We start from the raw sequence: 25790 nt of genomic DNA on the forward strand, positions 1-25790 counted from the left end.
ATGGAGTGACCCAACAGTGGTCAAAATGCGAAGCCAAATGAAGAGTAACCAGAAGAGGAAAAAGAAAACAGGCACATAGCATAATACTGTATTATGTACTGTATTTAATGTAGGTAGGAACACTTACATTATATGTTGAAATATGCGCTGATCAGATAAAAAGCGGCAGCAGTGGGGTACCCGGCGCATTTTGCAGCCTTGTGCATAGTCTGGGGTGTACCCTCACTGCTGCCCTCCACAAATATATACACAATGGGGCTGATTTACTATTAACAATGCACTGCAACGGTTCATGGCTTAATTGGCACACCGGATGAATCCTTAATTAGGCGCATGAATCGGCGCAGCACAGGGCGCAATGCAATTAATATGTAAAGCCGCCGAACTCCCTTTAGAAGTCTATGGGAGAAATCAAAAGTGTTCATTTTAAAGGTTAATATGCAAGTTTTTGTCCTAAAAAGTGTTTGGGGACCTGAGTTCTGCCCCAGGGGACATGTATCAATGCTTTTTTGATTTTTTAAAACAGACGGTTTTTCGGGAGCAGTGAATTTATTAATGCTTAAAGTGCAACAATAAAAGTGAAATATTACTTTTAATTTCGTACCTGGGGGGGGGGGGGGGGGTAAAGTAAGCATGTGAAATAGCGCTGGTTTCCCGTACTTAGAACTGTCTCTGCACAATATGACATTCTGAAGGAAAAAAAGTCATTTAAAAAATCACTCGCGGCTATAATGAATTGTCGGCTCCCGGCTATTCAGAGAGAATTCATTCATTTTAAAAAAAAAAAAAGTGTGGGGTCCCCCCAAATTCAATTACCAGGCCTTTCAGGTCTGGTATGGATATTAAGGGGAACCCCGCCGTCAAATAAAAAAAAAAATGACGTGGAGTTCCCCCCCAAATATCCATACCTGGCCCTTCAGGTCTGGTATGGATTTTAAGGGGAACACCACCCCAAATGTAAAAAAAAAATGGCGTCTAGTTCCCCCAAAAATCCACACCAGAACCCTTATCCGAGCACGCAACCTGGCCGGCCGCAGAAAAGAGGGGGGACAGAGCGCCCCCCCCTCCTGAACCGTACCAGGCCACATGCCCTCAACATGCTTTGGGTCCCCCCCAAAGCACCTTGTCCCCATGTTGATGGGGACAAGGGCCTCATCCCCACAATCCTGGCCAGTGGTTGTGGGGGTCTGCGGGGGGCTTATTGGAATCTGTGTGAAATGGTAATGGGGTACATTGTACCTCTACCATTTCACCCAAAAAATGTCTTTCTTGGGTCTTCTCGTCCACATCTTGCACTGGCTTCTTCCTCCATCTTCTTCTCCTTGCTTCGGTCTTCTCGTCCGCATCTTGCTTCTTCTTCCCTGGACGAACCGCTTCCAATTGAAGTTCCCGCCGTGTGACTCTCCCATTCCTCTGACAGTACTTTTATAACCGAGGACGCAACGTCATCCGGTGACCCCGCTCCCCTCTGACGCCACGGGGAAAGCCATAAGAAAGTCCCCGTGTGGTACATGTGCGTCAGAGGGGGCGGGGTCACCGGATGACGCCGCGTCCTCGGTTATAAAAGTACTGTCAGAAGAACAGGAAAGTCACACGGCGGGAACTTCAATTGGAAGCGGATCGTCCGGGGAAGAAACAAGATGCGGACGAGAAGACCGAAGGAAGGAGAAGATGGAGGAAGAAGCCGGTGCAAGATGCAGACGAGAAGACCTAAAAATGAAGAAGATGGAGGAAGAAACCCGAATGAAAGCAGAAAAGAAGAAGATGGAAGAAGCAGAAAAGAAGAAGCACGGAAAGAAGACATTAATAAAGGCTATTGTGTTTTTTTTTTATTTTTGACACTTTTTTGGTGAAATGGTAGAGGTACAATGTACCCCATTACCATTTCGCATAGGGGGGGGCAGTAACTGGTGGTCCACTTTGTTAAAGGGGTCTTCCAGATTCCGATAAGCCCCCCGCCCGCAGACCCCCACAACCACTGGCCAGGGTTGTGGGGATAAGGCCCTTGTCCCCAACATGGGGACAAGGTGCTTTGGGGGGACCCCAAAGCATTTTCCCCATGTTGAGGGCATGTGGCCTGGTACGGTTCAGGAGAGGGGGGCACTCTGTCCCCCCCTCTTTTCTGCAGCCAGCCAGGTTGCGTGCTCGGATAAGGGGTCTGGTGTGGATTTTTGGGGGAACTCCACGCCGTTTTTTTTTTTTTTGGGTGGAGTTCCCCTTAAAATCCATACCAGACCTGAAGGGCCAGGTATGGATATTTGGGGGGGAACCCTGTGTAATTTATTTATTTTTTATTTGACGGCGGGGTTCCCCTTAATATGCATACCAGACCTGAAGGGCCTGGTAATTGAATTTGGGGGGACCCCCACGTTTTTTTTTGTTATGAGCAATGACTGTTCTCTGTATTCTTTATAGCCATGAGTACTTTTAAATTATTTTTTTTCCCCCTTCAGAAATGACATCTTGTACAGGGACAGTTCTAAGCATGGGAAACATGCACTACTTCACAGGCATACTATACCCCCCCCCCCGTATGAAATTTAAAGGAATATTTCACTTTTATTGTTTCACTTTAACCACTTCCATACCGCGCCTATTCTGGCACTTCTCTCCTTCATGTAAAAATGATATTTTGTTCCTGGAAAATTACTCGGGGACCCCCAAACATTATATATATTTTTTTTTAGCAGACACCCTAAGGAATAAAGTGGCGGTCATTACATTTTTTTATTTCCAACGGTATTTGCACAATCATTTTTCAAACGCCTTTTTTTTTTTTTTTGCCCAAAAAAACGGTTTCATGAATTAAAAAATAACAAAACGGTAAAGTTATCCCAATTTTGATGGACAATGTGAAAGACAATGTTACACCGAGTAAATAGATAACGAACTTGTCACGCTTTAATATTGCACACACTCATGGAATGGTGCCAAACTTCGGGTCTTAAAAATCTCCGTAGGCGACGCCTGAATATGTTTTACAGGTTACCAGTTTAGAGATACAGAGGAGGTATAGGGCTATAATTATTGCTCTCACTCTAATGCACGCATCAATACCTCACGTGTGGTTTTAACGGCGTTTACATATGTGGGCGGGACTTGCATGCGCGACCGCTTCTGCGTGCGAGCTACTAGGGACAGGGGTTTTTCTCTTCCGTTCATGGATGGACACAGCATCCTTTGACAGTAGGGTTATGCACCTTCCTTCCAGGAGAGTTTAGGCAGAATTTACAGCACTTAATGTTAACAACCTTTCCTTAGTGCAGCTCCTCCCAGGGGGTGTGGCTCCCCGGGCATAACCCACACCCTGCTCTAGCAGCCTCAGTTTTTTTTCTGCCTAACGACAGGAGAGGTCAGGCACTCTGGAGTCCTGTACTCTGGAGATTTTTTCTTGCGATTTTTTTTATTTTTTTTATTGCTTTTTATTATTTTGTTCCTGCATTTTTGAATCCGATGATTCTTCTATCAACAGCCGACTGGGTGACAGGCTGAGTCTTGACTCTGTTCGGCCATCGAGCGTGTGCCAGGCTTCAGCTCAGCTTTGGGACGTCCACGTCAGGCCCCGTTGCTCCGGGGGCGGCCGGGGAACATCTTGTTCTAGGGCACACATGACCGGTCTTCTATGGCTTTGTCACAGTGTGTCTGGCCAACAGCCATGCCGTTTAGCGGACGTTGGTTCTGTCTGGGATACCTCCAGCCGGTGGTCGCAGGACGGGTAAGTAGTGGCCCCTTGCTCAGGTAAGGTGGTATGGCTGGAATTTTCCCTTGGGAGGTCGACTGAGGGCTTGCCCTGCTTTCCTCTCTCTCATTTCCTCTCCCTCTTTTCCCATTTGGGTAGCGGCTGTGAGGGGTGCTTTCTGGGGTCCTTTACACCTGGACCTGTGTGCGTAGCGGGGGCTGAGTGTGTTCACTACAGGGCTTTTGGTGTGATATGGTGTGATTTTTTGTACTGTGCTGTATTGCTGTGTCACTGTCACTTTTTAAATGCGCAACGGCCGCCATTTTGCCGAAGTCATGCTTTATATAGCTCGGCGGCCATTTTGGTGGTGAGTTCCCAGGGGGCCCCCATACTCTGTAGTAGCAGCCAGGAGGTGACCAGTGTTTTTTTTTTTTTTTGCCTTGCAGTGAGGGTGACAGCGCTGGGGCATTAAGGAGCCTGAACCAGGGACTTCTTCCCCAGCAATGTCTGAGTTAACCCTTGACGCCCCTCCCCCTGCCACATCTGTTGAGGCAATGTCGGCTGTCCTGGAGTCTTTTCTCGCCAGGTTTGAAGCGGATAGTTCCCAGAAGGGGGGTAAAAAGCGCCCCCTCCCTGAGCCTGCTTCTGGGGATGTCTCTGACGCAGAGTCGGAACATGCTATTGCTATTGCTGCTTCTGGTTCTGTAGTGTCAGAGGATGCAGGCTTAACCCACGAGGACAGTGAGGATGACTCTGCTTCAGGGTCAGTTGCTGACAAGGAATTTGTTGGAGCTCTTATTTCTGCGGTGCGTGATACTCTGAAACTTGGAGATGTGGCGGAGGCACCTGACGTGCCAGTCCCTTTTGGGTTCCGCAAACCGCCACGCACCGCTAAAGTGTTTCTTGTGTTCCTTATTTGGACAGTATGTTGTACAAGAAATGGGATACACCGCAAAAAGTTTTTGCCGTTCCAAAAAACTTTGCAACCCGTTACCCCCTTGAGGATGACTTTTTGAAAAAGTGGGTCTCCCCTCCGTCAGTGGACCCTCCCGTGTCCAGACTGAGCAAGGCCACCACGTTGGCTGTGGAAGGGGCTCCTGCATTTAAGGACCCTGCTGATAGAGTGGAGGCTGTGGCCCGCTCCCTATTCACTGTTGTGGGTTCGGCGGTGAGGCCGGTTCTGGCCAGAACCCTGGTGTCAGACTCTGACTGAAAGGGAGAAGCTCCTGCTGCAGGGGCTGGAGGAACGGGACGCTTCTGAGTCCTGTAGGGACCTGGCTGAACAATTGGTTCAGGGTCTAAAATTTGTCTGTGAGTCGGCCATGGATACGATCCCCTTGCTTTCCAGGGCTTCCGCCTATCCGGTGGTATTGCACCGCCTTGTGTGGCTGAAATGCTGGTCGGCAGACCAGTCCTCTAAGAAGGCTTTGGTGGATTTGCCCTTTAAGGGTGAACGGCTTTTTGGGGCATCCCTGGATGACATCATTAAGGATGCCACGGGTGGTAAGAGCACGCTGCTCCCACAGTCTGGGAAGGGTAAGGAGCCTCGCCGCAAGCAAGGACCCTCCTTTACTACCCCAAAGCGTTTTTTCGTGCGCCCGGCGTGGCGGGAAAAGGTCCGCAAGGTGCTAAAGCCCCCGCTGCGGGCCAGAAGCGCACCTGGTACCGCAAGCCTGCGGACAAACCTGCTTCCGTGTGAAGGTCTGCCCCTGCCCGGGTCTCGGGTGGGGGCCCGTCTTCACGAATTTGCGGATCGGTGGAGGTCTCTTTTGTCCGACCGTTGGGTTTGCGAAGTGGTTGCCTCGGGGTACAAGATAGAGTTTCTCTCTTGTCCCCCAAACAGATTTTTTCCTTCCAACCTCCAACTTCCTCCGGTTCGCCGGCAGGCCCTTTCAGGGGCTGTCCAGGATCTACTGGAAAGGGGGGTGATTGTGCCGGTTCCCTCGCAGGAACAGTTTCAGGGGTTTTACTCCAATCTGTTTGTGGTCCCCAAGAAGGAAGGGGTCCTGCCCTATCCTGGACCTCAAGGCCCTCAATTGCTTTGTCAAGGTACAAAAATTCAGGATGGAGTCGATCCGCTCGGTGATAGCGGCACTCCATCAGGGGGACTTCATGGCGTCCTTGGATATCATGGACGCATACCTACGTGTTCCCATATCCACAAAGCACCAGAGGTTTCTGCGCTTTGCGGTCGGAGAGGATCACTTTCAATTTGGCCCTCCCGTTCGGCTTGGCTTCGGCACCGCTGGTTTTCACCAAGGTGCTCGCCCCGATACTAGCCCTGCTGAGGCAGCGAGGGATCGCTATCGTGGCATATCTGGACGACCTTCTCCTGAGAGCTTCCTCAGGCTCAGAGTTAGAGGAGGACGTGTCTATCACATGTCAGACTCTAAGGCCCCGGACACACGACCGGGTTTCTCGGCAGAATTCAGCCAGAAACTCGGTCGGAGCTGAATTCTGCCGAGAAACCCGGCCGTGTGTACACTTTCGGCCGAGGAAGCCGACGAGGATCTTGGCGAGGAAATAGAGAACATGTTCTCTATTTCCTCGTTGTTCAATGGGAAATTTCGGCTCGCCGAGACCCGATGTGTTTTGCCCGTCGAGTTCCTCGGACGTGTGTACGGGGCCTAAGAGTTCGGCTGGCTTCTGAATCTCCAGAAGTCAGTGTTGGTTCCGTCCCAGAGGCTGGAATACCTGGGACTAGTCCTTGACTCCGGAGGCGAGAGTGTTCCTCTCATCGGAGAAACTGAAGACCCTGCAATCTGCGGTGAGGTAATTGTCGACCCAGAAGTGGTCGTCTCTTCGCTTCTGCATGAGAGTTCTGGGTCTGATGGTGGCCTTCTTCGAGGCGGTCTCCTATGCCCAATTCCACACTAGGGAAGGAGATTCTGTCACGTTGGGACAAGCTTCCATCTTCTCTGGATTACCAGGTTCAGCTGAGCCATCTGGTCAAGTCTTCCCTGGTGTGGTGGCTGATGTCTCCGGTGCTTCGGACCGGGAAGTCTTTTCTGCCGTGCCGCTGGACAGTGGTCACGACGGATGCCAGCCTCTCCGGCTGGGGGGCTTTTGGGGCACTCAGTCAGCCCAAGGGCACTGGACTCAGGAAGAGTCCCGCCTGCCGATCAACATTTCTGGAGCTCCGAGCAATCAAGCTGTGCCTTGCCAGGTGGTCCCTGGTGCTGCAGGGCCGACCAGTCAGGATCCAGTCCGACAAAGCCACGGCCGTGGCATACGTCAATCATCAGGGAGGCACAAGGAGCTCAGCGGCAGCGATGGAGGTCGCGCACATCCTTCGGTGGGCCGAAAGGTCCGTTCCGGCTCTTTCGGCCGTGTATATTCCGGGAGTTCAGAATTGGCAAGCCGACTTCCTAAGTCGCACAACTCTGGATCAAGGGGAGTGGTCTCTTCACCCGGAGGTGTTTCAAGGTCTGTGCCGAAAATGGGGCACTCCAGACGTGTACCTTCTAGCGTCCCACCTCAACCGGAAGGTGCCACGATTTGTGGCCAGGTCAAGAGACCCGTGGGCGGACGCGTCAGACGCGTTGGTGGCTCCTTGGGGTCACTATCGCCTAATTTACACCTTCCCTCCTCTGAAGCTTCTTCCTCGCCTGCTGCGCAGAGTGGAAGCGGAAAGGGATTCCAACAATCCTGATCGCCCCAGATTGGCTGCGCCGCTTCTGGTACGCGGACCTGGTGGGTCTGGTGGCAGACGCCCCCTGGCGTCTACCCCTGAGAGAAGATCTTCTGTCTCAGGGTCCGATATTCCATCCTGCTTTACAGTCGCTGGCTTTAACGGCGTGGCTGTTGATCTCTACCATGCTGCGCGCACGGAAGTCTACTTCACGAAAGATTTACCATCGTACGTGGAAAGCCTACATCTGTGTGAGGAGATGAAGTGGCACCCTCGTTCATACGTGGTGTCCCGGATTCTGCTGTTTTTACAGCGGGGAGTGGATCAGGCTCTGAGCACGGTCAAGAGCCAGATATCTGCTCTGGCTGTTTACTTTCAGCGTCCCTTGGCAGCGCACTCCTTGATACGCACGTTTGTGCAGGGGGTCCGCCATGTGGCTCCTCCGATGCGCCCTCCACTGCCCTGCCCACATGGGACTTGAATTTGGTCCTCTCAGTGCTTCAGCGAGCTCCCTTTTGAGGACATTCGGAAGATCCCTTTGTTGACTCTGTCACAAAAGGTGGTTTTTCTGGTAGCTATTGCCTCAATCAGACGGGTGTCTGAACTGGCGGCCTTGTCCTGCAAGGCCCCCTACTTGGTCATCCATCAGGATAAAGCGGTGCTGCGTCCGCAGCCCTCTTTTTTTCTTCCAAAGGTCGTTTCGGCCTTTCACATTTAATGAGGACATTGTTCTTCCATCCTTATGTCCTCACCTGAAGAACCCGAAGGAGGTCATTTTACATTCCCTGGATGTGGTTCGGGCCCTTCGAGTTTACTTATCGGCGACGGCTCCGTTCCGGAAGTCGGACTCACTGTTTGTGTCGGTGTCTGGTCCCAGAAAGGGCCTGGCAGTCTCGTCGGCCACCATTTCCAGGTGGATCTGACAGGTTGTGCTTCAGGCCTATGCCCTGAAGGGGCGGGCACCTTCTTTTTTGGGTCACGGCGCATTCGACCAGGGCGATCGGTGCCTCTTGGGCTTTCCGACATCAAGCCTCTGTTACAGGTGTGTAAGGTCCACACTTTTTCAAAGTTTTACAAGGTGGATGTGAGTGCATCTTCTGATGCCTCCTTCGGCCGCAGGATGTTACAGGCGGCAGTTTAAGGTTGGAGTTCCTCCGTTGAGTAACTCCGGTTTTGTTTGGGGTGAAGCTTGGTTTGCTGTGTTGTTTTTCCCACCCCTCGAAATTTTTTGACACTGCTTGGGGACGTCCCTACTGTCAAAGGATGCTGTGTCCGTCCATGAACGGAAGAGAAAATAAGATTTTTGTACTCACCGTAAAATCCATTTCTCTGAGTTCATGGACGGACACAGCACCCACCCCTCCTTTGTTTGTACTGCTTGTTACGAACTGAGGCTGCTAGAGCAGGGTGTGGGTTATGCCCGGGGAGCCTCGCCCCCTGGGAGGAGCTGCACTAAGGAAGGGTTAACACTTTAAGTGCTGTAAATTCTGCCTAAACTCTCCTGGAAGGAAGGTGCATAACGCTACTGTCAACGAATGCTGTGTCCGTCCATGAACTCGGAGAAATGGATTTTACGGTGAGTACAAAAATCCTATTTTTTTTTTTACAGGTTTTTTTTTTACGGATTTTTTTTTTTTTTTAGTTTTGCACTTTTTTTCCTTTTTTTTGATCACTTTTATTCCTATTACAAGAAACGTAAAATCCCTTGTAATAGGACTAGTGTGTAACAGGTCCTCTTTATGGAGAGAGGCAGGGTCAATAAGACCCCACATTTGTCCTCCAGGCTGGAAAGCATGAGATCGGAAAAAAAAAAAAACACTGATCTCATGCTTTCAGCCCCAATCATGTTCGTTCAGCACAGTGGTGTAGTGGGTGGCATTTTTACCTAGCAGCAAAAAGGGTCGCTGGTTCGAATCCCGCCTGTGACACCATCTGCCTGGAGTTTGCATGTTCTCCCTGTGCCTGCGTGGGTTTCCTCCCACAATCTAAAAACATGCTGTAAATCGGATCCTGTCTAAATAAGCCCTAACATGCAGTAGCATATTTAGGTTTTTTGCTGCCCTAGGCCTGACTAAACTTCTGCACCTCCTAATAGAAAAATGACCCACCCCTTCCTGTCAAGGCCACACCCTGTTTTTTTATGACCCGCCTATACGTTTTCAGGGGGGGGCTTGGATTTCCTTAATTTGCATAGTTTTTCTCTCACTTCCTGTTTGGCTATGGGGCAGGAAGTGAAGGGAAATCTCCGCAATTGGACAGGGATGGTACAAAATAAACTGACAGGGGCTATTACCCTCCCTCCCTCCCTTACTCTATCCAAAATGGAAAAAAAAGTGTTGATTATAGTTCTTCTTTAAGCACAAAAAAGAAAATAAGAAAATATAACCAGGCCAATAGGCCAGGGTACAGCGTTGCTAATATGTATGTGTGTTAGGACCCCCACAAACACCACCCAATGTTAAATAAACAATTTTCTTAATTTGCAAATAAGTATCATCCCTTCCTCAGAGACCTTTAGCAGCAGTACAAGCAACTTCCTGTAGGGGCGTGATGTCCTGTGTGCTGGCCACCGCTTTCTGAGAACCACATATGCGCATATCCAATACACGGTGGTCGCACGTCTACGTGCAGGAACCCAATTTTTAGGGAAAGTGATAGTAAAGCAGATGCAGATTTCCAGGATCGGACTAACAAATGTTTCTAGTGAAAGGCAACTGGTGTTTTCTATTAAACAATGGCTAAATGGGCCATTGACATGCATCACAGTTGATCTGAGGAATGTGTCTTTGCAAATTTAAACTAAATGAAATCCTTTCTTCTTTTTACTTGGGGCTAGTGTGCAGAGGGATTAAAAGTCTGCTCATTTTTTGGGGATGTCTGCACCCCTGATAGGGTGAAGTCACCTTCCAAATTTTGTCACTTTCTACTTCAAATTCATTCACTTCCTGTCACATAGCCAAACAGGAAGTGAGGGTAAAACCTTACTAATGTCTCTTCTTGGGGACACACAGATCAACCCAAATAGTTTCCCATTATGTAGATTGCACTCTAGCATTTTGCTGTGTACACCCCAACTTATTAGGGATCTTGGACTTTGTATTCCATTTACTAAAGGCAAATCCACTTTGCACTACAAGTGGACAAGCAAGGAAGAAAAGAACAAAAGAAAAAAACTTTGCTTCTACATGATTGGATGTTAAAATCGTCAGTGCTTCCCCTCAGATTTTCAGCGACTATGCTTGTACTGCAGAGTGGCTTTGCCATTACTAAACCCAAAACTAAATAATCATTTGGGGTGTACACAGCAGTGCTGGAGTGAAATTTGCTTAATGGGGACACTAGTTAGATTGACCTGTGTCCCCAAGAAAAGACATTGGTAGGGTTTTAACCTCACTTCCTGTTCAGCTGTGTGACAGGAAGTGAAGCCATTTTTAAGAAGAGGGACACAAAGCCCAACCGAAAAAACACAAGCAGGTGTTCTAACACTCACTTGGCTTCCCTCAAACACCCACAATTAGAATAGGATTGCCTTGCGCTACATATAAGCACAGTGCTGTAAATCAGCACTTCAAGCCTGTACGCCAATAACCCCCCCCCCCCCCCCCCCCAACAGGCCATGTTTGCAGGTTTTCCTTCATCTTGCACATGTGCTTTAAAAGACAGTCTGGACAGCAATTCTTAATAAGATAAATCCACAAAACATGTCCTGTCAGGGGTACTTGAGGACTGAGGCTGAGAACCACTGCAGTAAAAAGGAAAAAATTCACCACTTGCCTACTGTGCACATACACCCCCTTCCTGCCCAGACGAGATTTTAGCACTGCGTCGCTTTAACTGACAATTGCGTGGTCGTGCGACGTGGCTTCCAAACAATTGGAAGTCCTTTTTTTCACTCACAAATAGAGCTTTCTTTTGGTGGTATTTGATCGCCTGTGCGGTTTTTATTTTTTGGGCTATAAATAAAAAATAAAAACAAAAGCGTCAATTTTGAAAAAAAAAACACTTTTTTACTTTTTGCTATAATAAATATCCAATTTTTTAAAAAAAAATATATATATATTTTTTCTCAGTTTAGGCCGATACGTATTATTCTACATATTTTTGGTAAAAAAAAAAATCGCAATAACCTGGTTTGCGCAAAAGTTATATTGCCTAAAAAATAGGGGACATAATGATTTTTATTTTATTTTTACTAGGAATGGCGGCGATCTGCTTTTTTTTTTTTCGGGACTGCAACATTATAGCGGACACATCAGACACTTTTGACACATTTTTGGGACCATTCACATTTATACAATGAACAGTGCTATAAATATGCATTGATTACTATATAAATGTGACTGGCAGGGAAGGGGTTAACCACTAGGGGGCGGGGAATGGGTTAAATTTGTAGCCTATTGAGTGTTCTAACTGTAGGGGGAGGGGCGTGACTGGGGGAGGTGACCGATCTGTGTCCCTATGTACAAGAGACACAGATCGGTCTCCTCTCTCCCTGACAGGACGTGGAGCTCTGTGTTTACACACAGAGCTCCACGTCCCTGCTCGGTCACTGGGCAATCGCGGGTGCCTGGCGGCCATCGCGGCCGCCGGGCACGAGCATTGTGTTCCCAGTGACACAACGGGTGCTGATCTCATCACTCTGGTTCTCGCGACAGGGTACTGTAAATCTTGCGCTGGCTGCCGCAATAGGAAAAACACAGGAGAGAGCGGCCTCCATAATGGGGGGGGGGGGACATGCGACGTATGGGCACAGGCAGCACTGGGCAGAGGCTCAGAGGCAGAGCTGGCTGACTGTAGCACAGGCGGAGCGGTACATCAGAGGCAGACTGGTGGTGGACTGTAACGATGTGACCGCAGGTACACAGACAGGTCATACACAGAAAAAACAAAACTCCTGCGTACGGATGGATTGTCCAACAGTTATTCAATATTCCACATGGAACACACATCAACCGTGTCAAAAACAGTAACAGTGGCCTTGCTGCCCTTCATGGACGGGGAATGTCCTAGTAGAAAACGACAAAAGAAAAGAAAAGCGCACCAGCCTAGTGTGTTACCGTTGACAGTTTTAAAAAAATAAAAAGGTAATGGAAAACTACTCGCAAGAGAAATGACATAATAGGCTTGTCAACAATGATGTGGTAGATACCCCTCGAGCCACACTCCAGAATAGGAGGGAATAGAGGTGTCACTGCCGGCTGACTCATTTCGAGGCGACAAGGACCTCTTCATCAGAGCGCAGCAGTCACACTCGCTGCCAGTGGCACTGTGATGATCAGGGGCGCGCAGGGGATGTTTTCTTTTCTTCCTCCATTCCTCCACCGCTGCTGTGCCAGCGCTGTATGGAGGCACTCTATAGTGGAGCGGCTGCTAGTGGTAGCACCGGCCCTGACCAAGGCAAATTTTAACCACTTCCGTACCGTAGGATGTCATATGACGTCCTGGACTTCAGTGGGGGATATCTGAATGATGGGTGCAGCTACAGGCATCATTCAGACAGCCTTTTTTACAGGTGGCGATTTTTCGCCCCATAAGAACGATCATAGCGGCTGTTCCGCCACTTGATCGTTCTTACAGGCGGCGGGAGGGGTCATCCCACCGCCATCCGGTGTATCTCCGGGCTCTCCCGTGCCATCGGAGGCCCAGAGAGCGAATCGTCCGCCGCCGAATGAGGAGCATAGAGATTTAAAAACAGAAACATAAACAAAGCTGCAATTGCGGCTGAAAGCATGAGATCAGTGTTTTTTTTTGTTTTTTCCAATCTCATGCTTTCCAGCCTGGAGGACAGATGTGGGGTCTTATTGACCCCGCCTCTCTCCATAAAGAGGACCTGTCGCACACTATTCCTATTACAAGGGATGTTTACGTTCCTTGTAATAGGCATAAAAGTGATATAAAAAAAAAGTGCAAAAAGAAAAAAAATTGCGTAAAAAGAAAAAAAAACGCCCCTGTCCCTAGTAGCTTGCACTCAGAAGCGAACATGCATGCAAGTCCCGCCCACATATGTAAACGCCGTTCAAACCACACATGTGAGGTATTGACGCATTCGTTTAGAGCGAGAGCAATAATTTTAGCACTAGACCTCCTCTGTAACTCTAAACTGGTAACCTGTAAAAAAAATTCAAGCGTCGCCTATGGAGATTTTTAAGTCCCAAAGTTTGGCGCCATTCCATGACTGTGTGCAATATTAAAGTGTGACAAGTTAGGTATCTATTTACATCTTTCACATTATCCACAAAAATTGGGCTAACTTTACAGTTTTGTTATTTTTTAACCACTTCAGCCCCGGACCATATTGCTTGTCAATGACCGGGCCACTTTTTGCGATTCGGCACAGTGTCGCTTTAACTGCCGATTGCACGGTCGTGAGACGTGGCTCCCAAACAAAATTGGAGTCCTTTTTTTCCCACAAATAGAGCTTTCTTTTGGTGGTCTTTGATCACCTCTGCGTTTTTTATTTTTTGCGCTAATAACAAAAATACAGCGACAATTTTGAAAAAAAATGAATATTTTTTGCTTTATTGAATATCCCCAAAAATATATAAAAAAAAAGATTATTTTCCTCAGTTTAGACCGATACGTAATTTTTGTAAAAAAATATCGCAATAAGCGTTTATTGATTGGTTTGCGCAAAAGTTATAGTGTCTACAATATAGGGGATAGTTTTATGGCATTTTTATTATTTCTTTTACGAGTAATGGCGATCAGCGATTTTTATCGGTACTGTGACATTATGGCGGACACTTTTGACCCATTTTTTGGACCATTGGCATTTTTATAGTGATCATTGCTGTAAAAATGCATTGATTACTCTAAAAATGCCACTGGCAGGGAAGGGGTTAACACTAGGGGGCGAGGAAGGGGTTAAGTATGTTCCCTGTGTGTGTTCTAACTGAAGGGGGGTGGGACTGACTTGGGGGGAAATGACAGATCGCTGTTCATACATTGTATGAACATACGATCAGGCATTTCTTCCCCTGACAGGACCGGGAGCTGTGTTCACACACACCGCTCCCGGTTCTCGCTCTGCAACGAGCGATCGCGGGTGCCCGATGGTGATCGTGCCCGCCGGGCACCCGCGTCGGGACCAGGGGCGAGTGGGGGACGTGATCATGAAGGGGAACTCTGCACCAAGTAAAAAAAAAACGGCGTGGGTTCCCCTTCAGGACCATATCAGGCCCTTAGGTTTGGTATGGATTGTAAGGGGGAACACCTACGCCGAAAAAACGGCATGGGGGTTCCCCCAAGATCCATACCAAACCCTTATCCGAGCACGCCGCCTGGCCGGACAGGAATGGGGTGGGGACGAGCGAGCGCTCAGACTGCATGCCCTCAACATGGGGGGGTACTGCGCCCCCCCACCCCAAAGCACCTTGTCCCCATGTTGATGAGGACAAGGGCCTCTTCCCGACAACCCTGGCCGTTGGTTGTCAGGGTCTGCGGGTGGGGGGCTTATCGGAATCTGGGAGCCTGGGGAAAAATGTTAAGTTAACAAAACACACTACACAGATTTTTAAAGTAATTTATTAGTCAGCTGGGGGTTTTCTGCCGGGGCTCCTTCCCCCTCTTTTACATTGGGGGGGTGCACCCGGTCTTCTCCGTCGTTTTCTGCCAGGGGAGCCGGACTTCACCGCCGCCTTCTGCCGGGGCCCCCTCCCCCTTTAAAGCGGGGGTTCACCCGTACAGAACACTTTTTCCCCTTGGATGGATGCTCGTTTTGTCTAGGGGAATCGGCTAGTTGTTTTAAAATATGAGCTGTACTTACCGTTTACGAGATGCATCTTCTCCGCCGCTTCCGGGTATGGGCTGCGGGACTGGGCGTTCCTATTTTGATTGACAGTCTTCCGAGAGGCTTCCGACGGTCGCATCCATCGCGTCACGATTTTCCGAAAGAAGCCGAACGTTCGGCTTCTTTCGGCTACTAGTGACGCGATGGATGCGACCGTCGGAAGCCTTTCGGAAGACTGTCAATCAAGAAGGAACGCCCGCTCCCGAAGATGCATCTCGAAAACGGTAAGTACGGCTCATATTTTAAAACAACTAGCAGATTCCCCTAGACAAAACGAGCATCCATCTAAGGGGAAAAGAGAAAAAAAAAACATCATTGGGTGAACTCTCGCTTTAAGCTCCTTTACATTGGGGGGTGCGCCCGGTCTTCTCCGTCGTTTTCTGCTGGGGGGGGGTCTTTGCTGTCTTCTCTGTTCCCTCTTCTGCCGGGCTCCACCGCGGGGCCCGGTCTTCTCCTCCGCTGTCTTCTCTGTTCCCTCTTCTGCTGGGCTCCCCCCCCGGAATGTGATGTAACAAAGGGTGGAGTCGCCGGGTGGCATCACCTGGTGACTACGCCCCATGCCTGTATAAGTCGTTGCGCAACACTCAGACAGCATTACAGCGGGAGAGCTCGTCGTATCGCTGGAAGAGAAGAAGGAAGAAGACAGCGGAGAAGCCCGGGGGCCCGGCAGAAGAGGGAAGAGAGAAGACCGGGCCCCCGCGGTGGAGCCTGGCAGAAGAGAGAACAGAGAAGACCGGCCCCCCCGGTGGAGCACGGCAGAAGATGGAACAGAGCAGTGAAGTCCGGGCCTACCCCTCCTTGTAAAAGAGCTTAAAGAAGCCGAAAGCTGGGGGGGGGTCTTCTGACTAATAAATTACTTAAAAAATCTGTGTAGTGTGTTTTTTTTTAACTTTACATTTTCCCGCCAGGTGAATGGGTAGGGGTACGATGTACCCCATACTCATTCACATAGGGTGGGGGCCACCTTATTAAAGGGGGCTCTCAGATTCCGATAAGACCCCGTCCGCAGACCCCGACAACCAACAGCAAGGGTTGTCGGGAAGAGGCCTTTGTCCCCATTGACATGGGGACAAGAGTGCTTTGGTGTGGGGGGCGCAGTGCCCCCCTGCCCCAAAGCACACACTCCCCCATGTTAAGGCCATGCGGTCTGGTACGGCTTAGGAGGGGGGGGGGCGCTCGCTCGTCCCCAACCCCATTCCTGTCCGGCCAGGCGGCGTGCTCGGATAAGGTTTTTCGACATAGGTTTTCCCCCCTTACGATCCATACCAAACCTAAGGACCTGATATGCTCCTGGAGGGGAACCCACGCCGTTTTTTTTTTTTTATTTGGCACCGAGTTCCCCTTCATGGTCAGCGTAAGCTGAAAACGATTCGGGCATTCACTTGCGCCGCTTCAAGCCGCGCAAAGGCAGCTACGCCGCTTGATATTTACAAATATTTTGCCGGCGTAGTGAAGCGGTGTGCGTAAGTGCCCGAATTTGCCGCTCACGAATGCGCAGTACTCAACTAAACCTCCCACAGGTTTAAATGTACTTGCAGGCGTAGCGGCTCGTTTTCACAAAAGTCACTTTCACTTTCAATTCTGCCCGTAGAAGTTAAACAAACACATGTCACTACACTTCCCCACACCCCCCCCCCCTAATAAACTAACTCCCAAACACTTTTTATTTACATTTTTAAATGCTGTGCGCCAGGTCCATAGAGGCTCACCATGCGCCCCCTCCTGGGCACACTCGGCATTATAGTAAATAAGGAATTGTGCTGCATTGCCAGCACATTCCTTTAGTAAATGCCAAAACGGCTGTTGCTCCAGCCTTTGCTCCATGAATCATGGAGCAAAGGCTTGGTAAATCAGCCCCAATGTGACCTTACAAAAAATCTCCGGAGGTGGTGTCCAACCAATGAATGACCACTTCCAGGTAATTTCCCAGAACTTCCGACTTGCCCTTCAAGCCTCAGTCTGAGAAGAACCAGCAGTGATTGTTTACTAGCATTTGGGGGAAAATGAAGAAAGAAACATAGGCACATGTGATTAGAGAAAACTTGTGTGGGTGGTAGAACTCGTCACTCACGTCATCCCAATGTAGCGATGAACTGACGGCATGGGACGGACATACCCAGTCCCTGTACGTCATCGCTGAAGAACGTGGCATATCGCGTGGGGACGCGACCATCAGCACGTCACCCGGAAGTAGTACGCCACGCTCCAACTGAAACCAGGGAGCCCACACTTTCCCGCTGAGACACGTGAGGACGCAGCCAACCACACCTAATCCGGAAGCACCATATCGTGCTCCAACACGGACTGGCCAGGAAGTGGATAACTCCCACACCAACAGGTTCTAAAAGTATCACGATCTGCCACATGAGGGCGTTGGGCTCTATGGCACATCGTGACACCTATCATTATGTATGCTCCAAAACGTAGTTACTCGCAACTGAATAGTGTTCCACTAAATGGGTTCTGACACAAATAGAAAAATGAACGTAGCAAATCTTTATTATAAATACAACTATAATGATTATATTTATTATACATGAATGAAATTTAAAATGACCCTGAAAAGGGAAACATTAAAAAAAAGCAATAAAAAAATCTGTCTGTCTGTCTGTCTGTGTATATATATATATATATATACTCTATCTCTCTATCTCTCTATATCTCTCTCATATATATATATATATATATTAGTGCTGTCAAGCGATTAAAATTTCTAATCGCATTAATGTCATAGTTAACTCACGATTAATCGCGCGGTTAAGGAGGTTCACCCTTTAAAATTTTTTTTTTTTGTTTTCTTTTTTTTTTTTTTTTTTTTTAATATTAAATTGTGTTTTTTTTTTTTTTGTTTTTTTTTACATTTTGATCACTTTTATTGCTGTCACAAGGAATGTAAACATCCCTTGTGACAGCAATAGGTGGTGACAGGTACTCTTTATGGAGGGATCGGGGTCTAAAAGACCTCAAGGGCCCTCCTTTGCACTTCAAAGTATTCAGATCGCCGAAAACGGCGATTCTGAATACTGTGTACTTTTTTAAATCCGGCACCATTGGCAGCCGAGAAACCCGGAAGTGACGTCATGACGCCGCTTCCGTGGTTTCAATGCGGAGACTGAATCAAAGCCGTTTACGGCTTAGTGTCAGTCTCCGCCTGAACACAGAACGCGGCGGATGGAGGATCGGGTCTCCCGGTGGGACGGGAGGCCCGGTCAGAGCGGCGAAAGGCGGCGGGAGGGGGGATGTCCCCTCCCGCTCCTCCGGCATAACAACCGAGCGGCTTTTAGCCGCATCGGTTGTTATGTTTGGATAGCCAATCGCCCACTCTAAACAACGGTACCGGGATGATGCCTGCGGCTGCAGGCATCATCCCGGTATAACCCCCGAACGCCGAGGACGCATATATGCGTCCCGTCGGCGTGAAAGGGTTAAGAGGTACGTGCTGACAAAAAAAAAATGTTTTAAAGGGTGAACCTCCTTAATCGCGCGATAAAAAAATTGACGGCGTTAAAATGGGTTTGTGTTAACGCCGTTAACGCGTTTAACTGACAGCACTAATATATATATATATTATATAATCTATCCCGTAATGGATATTGTAAAGGTACCAATAAATACCATGATTGGATAATTAAAAAAGCCCCAAGACTATAGTCACTCATTGGTAAGACGACCTTACAGTCAATAGAAAATACCAAGGGCATAAATTACATAAAGATATGGGTATAGTGTTACAAGATCTTATCTGAAACAAGACCACTGGGTCGACCTATAGTCGGTGGAATCGACTCAATCACTTCCCGTGTGGGTCGATACATTGATCACTTTTTACAACCCTTGGTAAGGCAAATTCCTTCCTACTTAAGGGATACTGGTGCCACTGTTAGGAAATTAGAAGATGTGGTTATACGAGGTGATTATATTATGATGACGGCCGATGTTGCCTCATTATACACCTGTATACCCCATAAGGGATTGGAGGCAGTCTATTACTTTTTGAATAAAGATCAACAGTTTTCTCCATTCCAACGTGATTTTATCATGGAGTTATTGGAATTTGCTACCAAGCGGAGCTACTTTTGGTTCAATCATAATTTCTATCTTCAGTCACGCAGCGTTGCCATGGGGGCCAAATATGCCCCAAGTCTCGCCAATCTCTTCATGGCGAAGTGGGAGGAGGATGTCTATGCCTACGGCACCAATTCGTTAGTGCTGTGGGCTAGGTATATAGACGACATCCTCCTCCTTTGGGATGGCATCATTGGAGACCTTCATGAGTCATCTTAATGACAATGATGGGGGTATTTCCCTTACGTACACAGCTAGTCAGGAGAAGATACAATTTTATTTATTTTTTCTATTTTTCCCTTTTTTTTAGGGTAATTTTAAATTTCATTCATGTATAATATTATCATTATAGTTGTACTTATAATAAAGATTTGCTACGTTCATTTTTCTATTTGGGTCAGAACCCATTTAGTGGAACACTATTCAGTTGCGAGTAACTACATTTTGGAGCATACATAATGTGTCACGATGTGCCATAGAGCCTAATGCCCTCATGTGGCAGATCGTGATACTTTGAGAACCTGTTGGTGTGGGAGTTATCCACTTCCTGGCCAGTCCGTGTTGGAGCGCGATGCGCTGCTTCCGGATTAGGTGTGGTTGGCTGCGTCCTCACGTGTCTCAGTGGGAGAGTGTCGGCTCCCTGTTGGTTTCAGTTGGAGCGCGGCGTACTACTTCCGGGTGACATGCTGATGGTCGCGTCCCCACGTGATATGCCACATTCTTCAGCGATAACGTACAGGGACTGGGTATGTCCGTCCCATGCCGTCGGTTCATCGCTACATTGGGATGACGTGAGTGACGAGTTCTACCACCCACACAGGTTTGCTCTAATCACATGTGCCTATGTTTCTTTCTACATATACACTGAATGCTGGTAAACAATAACTGCTGGTTCTTCTCAGTCTGAGGCTTGAAGGGCAAGCCGGAAGTTCTGGGAAATAACCTGGAAGTGGTCACTCATTGGTTGGACACCCCCTCCGGGGATTTCTTGTAAGGTCACATTGTGTATATATTTGTGGAGGGCAGCAGTGAGGGTACACCCCAGACGATGCACGAGGCTGCGAAACGCGTCGGGTACCCCACTGCTGCCGCTTTTTATCTGATTAGCGCATATTTCAACATATAATGTAAGTGTTCCTACCTACATTAAATACAGTCCGTAATACAGTATTACGCTATGTGCCTGTTTTCTTTTTCCTCTTCTGGTTACTCTTCATTTGGCTTCGCTTTTTGACCACTGTTGGGTCACTCCATACATATATCCAACCATCCTCTTTTGGGCAACATCATTTGTAGATTTGGAGGTAGTTTGTGAACTGCAGCACTGATTGGTCCAATTACATCTACATCATGCTTGATTGACCCTCTCGAACATACATATATTAGGGTTCACTCCCTCCGGTAAGCCTCTCTTCAGTTGGTGACGGCTTCTTCCTTCTTTGGTTTCACGTTTTGGAATTATTGGAGCACTATCACTTTTAATATTTTTTTGGACTATCACCCACTTTAAAGAGACTGTGTTTGCACACAATATTTATATACGTATTCACTAGATTTATCATATATATTACTTATTTAGTGTATTCATCATTTGCACCTTAGCGCTACATTTGTATGTTTTTTTTATCCACTTGTCTACTGGTTTTGTAGCTGCTCACCACTTACAGACAGCACAGAATTATTTTGCTTTTTGTTTCCTTAAAGCAGAGGTCCGCCTTTAAAACATATTAAAAGCCAGCTGCTACATATACAGCAGCTACTGACTTTTAGTAAATAGACACTTACCTGTCCAAGGTGCCCGCGATGCTGAAGCCGAGCAATCGCTCGGCTCTCTGCGGCTCTTCCGCCGCCATCCTTTGTGAGGGAATCAGGAAGTAAAGCGTTGCGGCTTCACTTCCTGGTTCCCTGCTGCACGTCCTCGCCGGTCCCTGCTGTCTTCTGGGAACAGTGTGTTTCCCAGAAGACAGCGGGTGGGAGTCTATGCCCGGAAGTGGGTGCAAATACAGGTATCTGCACCCCCTCCCCCTGAAAGGTGCTAAATAGGACACCGGAGGGGGGAAGGGTTCCAAAAAGCGAAGTTTCACTTTTTTATGTGGACCTCCGCTTTAAGTAGTACTGACAATGGTAAGTTTGAGAAGTATTGAAGCTATTTGCTGTATATATACTATACTGTATTTATTTTACTACATATTTGGTATGCGTCTTCAATTCAGTCATTGAATAATGTGAGCCAAAACAAATTGAACTATGTATTAAAAAAATGGTGTAATCAAGTTTAACAATGTACAGTGAGTAAATGTGGTTTTCTGGTTTTATAAAATCCATTTAACATAGCGGACAAAAGTACGGTATATTAATGGCTTTGAGTTCCCACATTAATAGTGTCCTATGGTTATTTAAACTTCTTTAGCTGTCTATGACCCCATTGGGGAGATATTTCCCTATTTGCTTGTGCCTTTGACCCGTTAAAGAAATGGAGGGGGAGCAGTCATGCCCAGGTGAAGGTCTGGACAGCAAAAAAAAAAAAAAATGGGTGGTTTATCTCTTCCCCCCACTACAATGTATTTTTTGTGTTTTTGTTTGTGCCACAGGTTGAGAGATTTCCCATCAGTTCCTGCTCTTCTGATGGGGAGAGAGTGGAAACCTCCCCATGGGGTACACCAAAAACTATAATAAAAAAAAAACAAGGGCTTTAACCCTTCCTTGGCCTGACAAACGAAGCAACCATTTTTGGCTGGTTTTATTTATTTATTTTTTACTTTTTTTGAATTGGCTTGTAAGAACAGCAGTTTGAATCTTCAAGGTACTGTCCAGCGCAGCAATTCTTTTTTTGCAAAATAAATAAAACCACAGCATAATTTTTACCATACAGCTTGTTTGCTTTAGAGCAATATATGTAGGGGGATTTAAAATACATCAAAAGTCCATTTTTTAACATTAAAGTATGGTTAAAATTACCAAAAATAATTTTCTTTGCTGCTTGTGTCCAGTAGGGGTGTTTTTTATTTATTTATTTTTAGTCAGGAAGTGAGAGTAGATCTATCCAAAGTAAAGGAAATCCTCTTGGCACCACAACAAGTGTGCCATTTTGGAAGATTCCCCCTCTTTTCCAGACCAAGTAACAAGGCATAAGTTCAGATTTTCCCTCACTTCTAGTTCTCGATGCAATGATCTATAAAACAAAAAGATGTCTGTGAGTGCACAGACAGCATGAAAAAAGAAATTCCAGCCCGTCCACGCTATCCAAAATTAAAGACTAGATTTAGATACACTTTAAAACCGTAAAGGTATTTTGTTCTTTTAGCCATTTTAGTTACGTGTTATTCTGTACAAGTGCTATTTTAAGGGCTATAGGTTAAATATTTTATGTTTTATTTTATTGATTGCTTTATTCTCTAGTATGTAGTAATCTCTTATTACTCCATATTTATGTCTCTTTTAGTTATCATTTACATACAGTCTTTGATATAATTTCAGTGTTTTGAAGCTTTTGTGAAAATGATAAACTTTTGCTTTATTTAAAGCAAATTGATTTTGTGTTTTAGGTAATTGTGTTTGCTTATGCATGTTTAGGTAACCCTGCTCAGTTCTACAGTATGAACAGACCAGCGTCCCGACACACACCACCAACAATAGGAGGTTCTCTTCCATATCGTCGTCCTCCATCTATGACCTCACAGCCAAATCTTCAAAATCAGATAAACGGAGGGCCGTTTTATAGCCAAAATCCAGGTAAGATGCTGAATGCAACAAGTCATAGAAGGACAACTTATTTGGAGATGCCGAATCTTTTCTTTTTTTTTCTGTAAAAACTCTAATATATATAAATCATATTAAATAAAATGTGTGGATTTAGCATTTTAAACTGATCAATCAACTGGTTGATTAACTTGCCCACTGCTTTTTAATTGCAGTACATATTGTGTGTTATTTTGACAAACCAAATTAATTCAGGCAATTCAAATTTGCCTGTGATTGTCACCAGCTCAGCTGTTCCAGTTGTCATTGAAAGAAATCAGTGACAAACAACTGAAGCTGCAGCAATCTATCCTCAATAACAGTTGAGCTATGTTTTCCATGTCCTCTCTTTGGACAGAGTTGGACATTAATTTTATAGTGTTGATATTTTATATTTCAAAGCTGTCTGGTAAAAAGTAGAAGTTTACGTACAACCTCAATAACTATTTTAGGGTATCATTCCATACACACTTGTTTTTGTCTTGCCAACAATGCAGATTTGTTGTGAATTTGTATCTGACAATTTATTGCATTTACAATGGAACCTCTGATTACGAGCATAATCCGTTCCAGGAGAATGCTCGTAATCCAAAGTACTCTCATATCAAAGCAAGTTTCCCCATTGAAGTCAATGGAACGAAAATTATTTGTTTCGCATTGACTTCAATGGCATGCAATACCGCATGCAGCCTGAGGTTGGGGGTGACGGAGAGCCTCAGAAACGTCCGGAAAAGCCTGAGGACACCTCGGCAAACCCCGGAAATACTCCGTTCCCAAGGTCAGCCGAGCTGTCCTCGGGCCTTTTCGTGCATTTCCGAACGGCTCTGTTCTGCTCCTGCGCCCCCCACCTCAGGCCAAACGCGGTACTGCAGACCGCTTTGGCCTGAATCTTGCTAGTGTTGTGAGACAACAATCACAAACCCGAGTTAGGATTTTTTTTAAATACAGTGTTCGTTTTGCGAAAACTCTCGTTACTCGCAATCCAAGGTTCCACTGAACTCATTTTTGTTTACCATGTTTAAATTTTCTTTATGAGACATAACCAAAATATTTTCTTGTACAAGATTTTCTATTGTCCTATTCTTTCAAGGTCTATTTTAAAATGCCTAATTTATAATAAACCCTAGTAAATGAAAGGTGACATTTTGTACAGGGAAATATATTGATCTCATGATTTTATATTTCTCTATAGTTCCGTTTATGACCGATTTATATAAAATGATGTATACATAAAAAATTGCATGCAGTACACTCCATCAGTTTTTTTTTATATGCAGAAATTAAAAACATTGTTTCTTAACTACCTACATGACCTTTAGTCTTTTTATAGGAGTTGTTTTATCACAAATATGGTGGGAGAACACACATGCAACTTTTCAGACAAGCTTGGTTTAGATATAATTGCATTGATGAGTCAAATAATGCAGATATGGTTTGCTTCTGGGAAGACCTTTTTATCTTGCAAAACGAAGGGGCATATAAAAAAAAGTAGCAATTCAAACAAATGGCATGCATAAAAGTTTTCTTTCAAAATGCTTTACAAATTTGTGAAGTGCTTTTTCATCTAAGTTTATATTGATGAAACTTATATTTTTTTGGAGCAGAATATAAAGCTGTTGATGGGGAAAAATTGTGTTCCCAGCTTCAGACCAATCATAAATGGTTACAACAGCCTCTAGTGTTTTTATATTCGTGTTAGAATATATATTGTCAGGTCATAATGTATTTTATTCAGATTTATTTTTATTTATATTGTGATCCTGTTTGATTTTCTTGCATGTTTATACGTTTATTATGCTTTTTAAGATGTTACTCTGCATGTCAATACTTTTTCCTGGCTAGACCTTTGCGTTTCTGTTCTGCACAGCAACCAGGGTGTTTCTTTTTTTTTTGTATTATTCACACGCTTCCCAATGTTTCATCTAATATAAACTCCTTTATAGCACAGATCTGGGCATTCTGTCTTTTTTTATTGTTTTTAGACTATTGAATAATTCTGTTTTATTTAGGTCAGCTGGGCTGTTTGGTCTTGCGTTAGATACAAAAAATGTACCTGTTTAGTTGTACTGTGCCCATTTTGGTGCCCTGGAGGTGGATGGTTCTCATAGTGAACATGTATTTAGCATAAACAAGAATTGTACAAGATTGGGACATGCTATTTTCCAGACTTGGCCCATTTTTTTCTACTGTATATGCCATGAACCAATCCTAGAGGAGTATTCCCTGCATGAATACCCTGGTTAGTAGCTTTGAGAGATGATTTTATCAGCTGCACATACGGTAGCTGCTGATACTTGGCAGAGATATCGGGGATAAAAATCCTAGTTTGATGGATCTTGTGGGTTTACGAGTATGTGGTCAGGAATGCTTCTCTACATTCATTTATAATGTTCGGTTGCATTGACAGTGATACTTAAAGTGGCATTTAACCCAAAACCAAAAATGTAATAATCTCCACAATCTTTAAATGGGGTGGTTATATTGGTTTTCTTTTATTAAGGCTTTGTCTCCCTTTGTTTTCACTTGGTGATCTGATGAGTAACACGCCTCCAATATTAGGGTGTCTATATTCTCTGGATGAATGAGCAACAGGGAGACTTGGACAGCAACATTCTCAGTCTGGTGGGGTGTTGGATCCCAGAAGAGGAGGTAAGAGACTGTTCTATGCAATATCCTTGCACAAAGCAGGTAAGTATAACATCATTTTTTTTTTTTTTTTTGGAAAATTAAAAAGCAAAGTTTTTTTTTTTTTTTTTTACAATCACTTTAGGCTTGGCTCACATCTTCTGTGGCTGCACTTTGCATGTAGGGCAGACCATTTAATTCAGTGGGCTGCCCTACCCACAGAAACATGGGGAAAGATTACCTTTTTATTTTATTTTTAACCA

At 46.0% G+C, this 25790-nt stretch overlaps 1 protein-coding gene across 26 annotated transcripts in view; it reads left to right on the forward strand.

The window, feature by feature from the left end:
• Window positions 1–25790, forward strand: part of ABI2 (abl interactor 2) — a 157080-nt gene that overhangs the window by 91423 nt on the left and 39867 nt on the right. For all 26 annotated transcript variants that reach the window (XM_040357254.1, XM_040357259.1, XM_040357260.1 and 23 more), the window contains one exon: window positions 22738–22896. In XM_040357254.1, the coding sequence (XP_040213188.1) occupies window positions 22738–22896 (159 nt within the window). The remainder of the gene's footprint in view (window positions 1–22737; window positions 22897–25790) is intronic.

This window comes from Rana temporaria, chromosome 6 (assembly GCF_905171775.1).
Source record: "Rana temporaria chromosome 6, aRanTem1.1, whole genome shotgun sequence".
Classification (NCBI taxonomy): domain Eukaryota; kingdom Metazoa; phylum Chordata; class Amphibia; order Anura; family Ranidae; genus Rana; species Rana temporaria.